General features: G+C 50.0%; 1 protein-coding gene across 1 annotated transcript; it reads left to right on the plus strand.

The window, feature by feature from the left end:
- Positions 1-3,264: 3,264 nt before the first annotated feature.
- On the plus strand, positions 3,265-6,846 carry LOC119355659 (2,3-dimethylmalate lyase-like). The gene is made up of 8 exons (XM_037622503.1): positions 3,265-3,624; positions 4,067-4,278; positions 4,799-5,080; positions 5,177-5,299; positions 5,691-5,841; positions 5,913-6,124; positions 6,315-6,351; positions 6,484-6,846. The coding sequence occupies exons 1-8, from the start codon at positions 3,303-3,305 to the stop codon at positions 6,612-6,614; spliced, it is 1,470 nt and encodes a 489-aa protein (XP_037478400.1). The 5' UTR covers positions 3,265-3,302; the 3' UTR covers positions 6,615-6,846.
- Positions 6,847-7,413: the final 567 nt, after the last annotated feature.

The following is a 7,413-nucleotide window of genomic DNA, read 5'->3' on the forward strand; positions in this document are numbered from 1 at the left end:
CCAATCAGACTGAACATGGATAATTTTGCACTTAAGCAACCTCTCAACATGGGCTTGAAATTGCATAAAAACATGAAACACATCAGATTTGCGCTTAATGAGATAAATCCAAGTAAAGCGACTAAAAGCATCAATGAAACTGACATAATAGTTGTGACCACTAACAGAAGTTTGGGCATAGCCCCACACATCCGAAAACACAAGTTCAAGAGGAGCCTTGTCAACACGACTCGATACAGAGAAAGGTAGCTGATGACTCTTGCCCTGTTGACAGGCATCACACACTAGAAACTCCTTATTGCTGGACTCAACAGGAAGACTATGGCGATGAAGCAAATGTCGCACAATGGGAGTGGCAGGATGACCAAGGCGAGAATGCCACTGTGACGACGGCACCCAAACACCACTGAAAACTTCAGAAATAGGCGGCACATCAAGAGCATATAGGCCATGGCGAGCTCGACCACTAAGAAGAACGTCCCTCGTGTCCCGGTCCTTAACAAAAAAATGGAAAGGGTGAAACTCAACAAACACATTGTTGTCACGAGTTAATTTAGGAACCGAGAGCAAACTACGTGTGACTGAAGGGACACGAAGAACATCAAGGAGACGCAAGGTTTTAGTGGTACGTGAAAGAAGAGATGCCTGACCAACATGTGAGATGGGCATACTTGATCCACTGGCAGTACGGACCTGGTCATGACCAGTGTAGGGCTGGCGAGTAGCCAGCTTGTCGAGCTGACTCGTCAGATGATCTGTGGCACCGATGTCCATGTACCAGGACGGATCCACAGAATAAGGAGCAAACCCAGGCTCCTGTGTAGCGAGAGCAGCTTGTTTCTCATTGCCTTTCCTGTTGTTCCCAATGCCAAGGAAGTCACGTTTGAAGCGGCGATGGCAGCGAGATGCCAAGTGCCCCTCGATGCCGCAGAGTTGACACTCAACGTCACCACCGCATGACTCGCAGCGCAGCCGCTTGCGACCAGCCGTCGAAGGAGGTGGAGCCGACGAACGGGGTTGATTGCCCGCGGACGGCGACGCCTTCTACTTGGCACCACGGGCACCCCCGCGAAGTGCAGCGTTCGCAGAAGGGCCCTCCGTGTAGACGCCGACGGAGCGGCGAGCAGCTAGGCGTTGTTCGGTGTTGAGGAGGCGCGTGTAGAGGTTGCGAGGCAGCATCGGCGTGTCACGTCCATTGATATTTTCAACAAGAGAGTCGTAGTCCTCATCAAGTCCATTGAGAATGAACGAAGTAAAGTCCTCGTCACGGAGAGGCTTCCCAATAGACGACGGTGTATCAGCCAAACTTTTGACCTTGTTGAAGAAGGCCGTGATGGAGAGATCATTTTTCTTGACCTCACCCAGCTGGTTACGAATGGCAGAGGAACGGGCCAGCGACTGCGAGGAAAAGCTGGAGTCGAGCGTGGCCCATGCATCCCTCGACGTCATGGCAAAGACCACCATGCCGGCCACGGAGGGAGTAAGCGAAGACTGAATGGCACCCAGAATAGCTTGATCCTGAGCGATCCACCGATGATAAGCAGGGTTGGACACCATGACGGAGCCACCAGCAGCCGAGGGCACCGGAACCATGGCCGGGGGACACGGCAGTGTACCGTCGACATACCCCTCAAGGTAGTGACTACGCAGCAGCAGCAACACCTGAGCACGCCACAGGAGGTAGTTGTCGGCAGAGAGCTTCACCGTCACCAGATGAGCAAAGTGGAACGGTCCTGGTTCAGCCACCGGTACGGAGAGCTGCGAGTCGTAGGTAGGCGGAGCACTGTATGGAATCAGCGCACCGGCCGACGGAGGCGTACGGTAGTGTTGGTGATGACCGTGGGGCGCTGTAGGAGGTGCGCCGTAGAGCTGCGGCGACGCACCGTACGGAGCCTCGTAGGGCACCGCGGAGGACGAATCATACGACACCGGCGCGACGTACTGCGACGGCGACGGCGCGACGTACGGTGCTGGATACGGGCCACCGTAGGGCACCTGGATGGGGGCACCATGGGGACCGGAGGCGAGCGCCACAGCATGCAACTGAGGCCCGGCGTAGAGCGACGCTGCATGGTTTGACGGAGGCGCCGCAGCATGCAGCTGAGTCCCAGCGTAGCCAGATGCATCGAGGGGAAGCGGATTCCCGGCGTAGAGCGCCCGCGCAGGAGCGCCAGATGGATCGCCAGGGAGCTGCGCATCGCGGGCCGATGGAATCTCGCCCGATCGGGGCGCGGGCGATCGAGACGCAGGCGGGTGCTGCAATCCCGGACGGGCCCAGGCGAGTGGTGCGGACGCCATGAAAGGCGAGTCCATCGCCAGGGTTGACGGAGGCGGCACGGCGGCGGAGGCCGACGCGACGGCGGCAGAGGAGGCGGAAGCACGGCGCGGATCGAATGCGTCGTCTGATACCATGTTAGATAAAAGTAGGGTTTGGAACAATGCTCGATACCCTCACTGGGTACGGCTGTCATGTATATATAAGAGAGAACGTACAGGTACATGTATTGTGTTACAACACGTATATCTACAATATACCTAGTCTAACAGGGACAAGGAAGAAAACCAGCACAGTACCGTCTCGTCGTTCTCGAAGAATCCCAGCAAGGGAGGCGTCCGGTGGAACTCACGGTAGAGGCGGGAGAAGGCGGGGCCGGTGAGGCGGCTGCGTCAGGGCTTACAAACGAGGGAGGCGCGGAAGAGGCACCCGGGGTCGTCCGGCGGGAGGCGGAGGAGGATCTCCTCGAGGAGCTCGTCCGGCAGCGTCGCCGGCGGCGGCGGCATGGCCGGTGGAGGCGTGGGTTGTGGCCGGAAGGAAGGGGCAACTGCTGGGCCTGCGTTCGTGGGTCATTTCACAGGTTGAGGCCTCCTTTGATTTGGAGAAATTTCATAGGAATTCTAGAAGATAGGTTTTTGTAGGATTTTTTCCTTTATAGCCTTTGGTTTATAGGAATAGATTTCTATTCCTACATAGGATTGGTTCTTATCCTTCACATTTCATAGGAAAATAAAAATGAGCCTAGACTCAATGGAAAAAAAAATTGGTGTCAACCAAATGACATCTCGTTTCTTATTCCTACTCATAGGATTTGAGATACATACCATCTCATTTTCTACAAAATTTCTATTCCTACGATAATCCTATCCTATAAACCAAAAAAGGCCTGAGAGGGTTGGGCTCAACCAGCTCGGCGCGTGTGTGGGGGCGTGGATTTCTGCCAAAGTGGGACCGGGGAGGCAGCGAAACTGGGACCGGTGCGTCGTGGAGGAGCTGATTTCTCCAAGTGGGCAGTGGCAAACTGGCAATGGCGTGCTACGCCGCTCTCCTGCACCAGCCGCCCGCCTCGCCGTCCCCGTGCACCTCAGGCCGCGCCGGCTCCTGCCGCGTCCGGCCGCCTCCGCTCCTCCAGCGCCGAGCCCCTCCCCTGTCCGCGCGCGCTCGGATCTCCCCGCGCTGCTCCTACGCCGCAGCCGGAGGGAGCGCCGGAGCGGGCGCCGGGGAGCAGCCCGCGGCGGCGCTCCGGAGAGTGCTGGAGACGCCGGGCGCCCACCAGGCGCCCGCTTGCTACGATGCGCTCAGCGCCCGCCTAGTCGAGCGCGCCGGGTTCAGGGCCTGCTTCACGAGCGGTACGTGTTCGCTCTTTTGCCTCTGCAGGACTCTCTCTCACACACACTCCCATCATAGTGGCATAGTGTACCATACTTCCAATTCCTGAACATGGCAACGGGTGCTTGCTGTGTCACCATGTTTCTGTCATTCTGTAGATTGTGAGTGTTATACTTATACTACCTCGTATACTCCATATGTCATAAAGATGATGAAACCTTATACTGAAGTGAGAATTTGCTCTTGTGCGGGTCTATATTGGCTATGCTTCTGTTGAGGGCGCTTTGATCAAGTGGCATTGCACATATCAGATCACCACAAGTTTGTTGTCACGGTCGCTCGGTCAGAACTTGAAAATGGAACCAGGGCGTAGTAGTTGCTTAGGGAACTAGCCCAGTCCTATGTAAAAGGAGATCTACAAGATTTCAATCTTGAAAAAATTAACAGTATTTTGTCTTTCAGGCTTCTCAATATCTGCTGCAAGGCTTGGATTGCCAGATGTTGGTCTGATCTCCTATGGCGAAATGATAGATCAAGGGCGTTTAATCACTGAAGCAGTGTCAATACCTGTAATTGGTGATGCTGATAATGGTTATGGAAACTGTATGAATGTCAAGAGGACAGTGAAAGGATTTATCAATGCTGGTTTTGCTGGAATTATTCTTGAAGATCAGGTATTTTGATACTCTTCCAATGTTGTGCTGTTTACTAAATTATCCAGCTGTTTTGCTTCTATAACCTATTTTATATACACAAACTATTGCATCACTGCACTAGAGTGCTTCACCTTCATAAGAACCTAAATGTCATTTTACACATATTTTATGTTTTGTAGTTTATGTTTTACGAGAGTTTGTATATAGTTTTAAACATCCTGGCTGTGCATTTAGTTTCAAGTTAACTGTAATTTTGGACAACAACCCCTGCTACTGACCTAATAAGTCTCTGCTCTGGACCCTGGCTGACATCTCATATCCGTAGTATAGTATAATCCATATTCTAGCAATCAAGGATCATTTATCCTGATTTTGATCGATGTATTTAAAATATGTAAACATTCTATTTCCATTGCACTTTGCAGATATGATTTTGTTTTATATTAAAAAATGACTGGCGTTATTTTTATGATAAATCTTCTTATTCCCTTTTGATAACTTCCTTCTTTAGTGATATGATGTATATAGTATTATGAAGGTGTCACCAAAAGCATGTGGACATACACAAGGAAGGAAAGTTGTCTCGAGAGAGGAAGCGATTATGCACATAAAAGCTGCTGTAGATGCCAGGAAGGAGAGTGGCTCTGACATTGTTATTGTGGCAAGGACAGATTCTCGTCAAGCTTTGTCTCTTGATGAAGCGTTATGGAGAGCACGAGCTTTTGCTGATGCTGGAGCAGATGTTCTATTCATTGATGCCCTTGCCTCAAGGGAAGAGATGATGGCGTTTTGTGCAGTTTCACCTGGAGTTCCAAAAATGGTTAGATCTACTCTAATGCAGTAGTGTTTTTCCGAACTATTTCTGACCGCCATGGAAGATTTATGTCCTCAGCATACTCCATGCTTCTTTCTGCAGGCCAACATGTTAGAAGGTGGTGGTAAAACTCCTATACTGAGCCCTCTTGAACTTGAAGAAATTGGTTACAAAATCATAGCCTACCCATTATCTCTAATTGGGGTATCAATGCGTGCAATGGAGGTTAGTTTTTTATACTTTGTACATGCTTCAAGTACTTGTGTTGTATTTGCACACCAACTTAAGAGAGATAAAATGCCTGAAAACCAACTCACATGTTATTTATTGTATCACTAACAGGAGTAGTTGTGTCCTAAGGGATCATGCACATGGATTCCCGGTAGAAGTTTTTGCCAAAGAAAAATAAAATTGCGCACACTCACATATAGGCGTATAGAGTCATGTATGTACCATCTTCTATGTCTTTGAACTGGCAGTTATTGTATGCTTCTTCCATTTGATGACATATCATTTGGGTACAAAATCTTCTGTGTATTCATGTTCAATTTGGTACCACGCATATGATACATGTCCGCTGTCAATCATTAACTGTATAAGACACCCTGATGTGCAGGATGCTCTTGTTGCTATAAAAGGTGGCCGCATACCTCCTCCAAGTAGCTTGCCATCATTTGAGGAGATCAAGGATACACTAGGGTTTAACCGCTATTATGAAGAGGAAAAGCGATACGTTGCGTCACCAGCTCAATCATCCTTTGGGAGTGGTGAGCATATTCTCTCGTAAACTATGTTGAATATGAATGGTTTTTCTTATCCTGCTAAAACACAATTATAGGTAATTATGATTATACAACTGAAGCAAGCAGTTCAGGAGACACCAAGTCGAGGACTGAGAAATCACAAGAACCTATTATTGACATACTGCCACAGCTCTATGATCCTGGTTCCGCTGGAGGCAGAGGTCCTTCAAGTGGGATGTGGTCCCGCACACTTCGATTAAAGATTACAGGAAGAGATGGGGTCCAGAAAATTGATGCCAGGATACCTGTAAGAACCCATTTACAGTCTATTTTTGATTCAATAATCAATATGTAGTACTAGTTGACTCAGAAGTTCTGAAATTGACACTCAAGTGATTTTTCGCTTTTAGTAGTATCTGTGCAAATGTTCTATAATTGAGTAATTCTCATACTGATTAAAAGGTTGTTTCCTTCTGTTCCTGCTTTCTCTGCAACAGGCTGGATTCTTAGAAGGGATGACAAAAGTTATACCAGGTTGGTGCTTCTATTCTTGTTATTAGGAGGAACATGAATCTGTAACTACATTTGTATTTTCGAGATAGAAAGAAAAGAATCTTTGGTGTGTGTATGTTTCGTTCATAGATCATCTCCCTTGGCAATCTGCAGGCCTGGCTGGAACTAATATCATGGAAAGGCTTCGGAACGCGCCTATGGATTCGGACAACCCCCAGAACGGGCAGATACTGCTTGATTTTGAGGACGGCATGGGAGATAGGATCCAGGTGTTCATCGCGTGAGCGTGTTGTTCGTTTTTGTCGTCCCAGCATCCGATACTCAGACAAGCATCTTGTTTCAGTTTAGTAGTAGAAGCTACTCTACTTGGTAGTTGGTAGTAGGCCCTTGCTGCCTACATCCAGTTATGTAAACTCTGCATCATACTGCATGCGTCCAGAACTAGTCTTCCTGTAACCTTCCTTGTCTCATGGATTCAGAAGTTAAATTCAAATAAAACAAGTTATGGAAAAGGTATTCCTCTATGCTACACAAGGATACAAGTACGACACTGAGCGCTAGAAAATATACACTCTAGGCTTAACTTACGTTGCCATGCTGGGAGGGACCCCATGGGGAGGGCTAGGGGAGCGAAGAGTGCCGATCGGATGACAGGGACAGCAGTGGCTGAGAGGAGGAGGAGAAGGATGAACTTGGGGAAGAAGAAGAGAAATGGAGGACAGAATAGCTTCTCGCTAGACTTCCGCCCGGACCACGGTGGTGACAGCGGCTGGGACCTGGGCGACAGCCGGGGCGGCGTCCTCCTCCCACCACGTGGCGCTGCAGCGGGATCATCGGCTACCCTTCCTGGCTCCGGGGATCCCCATCACTGCCATTGCCGGCGGCATGCAGTTCGCGCACCAGTTCCTCACCACTGCGCGCGCTCTCCCAACGCAGGCGGTTTACTTGTCCTCGGTAGATGAGGCTCTAGCGAACGTCGTGTCATTGAGATCGGCAATAACGCTGAGCAGCCGACGGGGACCTTCTTGCCGTAGGAGCCATGGCGTACGTAGGGGTGCAGCACCACGTCGTACTCGCTTGCCC

The sequence above is a fragment of the Triticum dicoccoides genome, chromosome 2A (assembly GCF_002162155.2).
Source record: "Triticum dicoccoides isolate Atlit2015 ecotype Zavitan chromosome 2A, WEW_v2.0, whole genome shotgun sequence".
NCBI lineage: Eukaryota > Viridiplantae > Streptophyta > Magnoliopsida > Poales > Poaceae > Triticum > Triticum dicoccoides.

Coding starts and splice junctions, on each gene's coding strand:
- LOC119355659 (XM_037622503.1), top strand. CDS start 3,303: ATGGCGTGCTACGCCGCTCTCCTGCACCAGCCGCCCGCCTCGCCGTCC. Junction 5,300..5,690: donor TATCAATGCGTGCAATGGAG/GTTAGTTTTTTA, acceptor CCTGATGTGCAG/GATGCTCTTGTTGCTATAAA. Junction 6,352..6,483: donor GATGACAAAAGTTATACCAG/GTTGGTGCTTCT, acceptor GGCAATCTGCAG/GCCTGGCTGGAACTAATATC.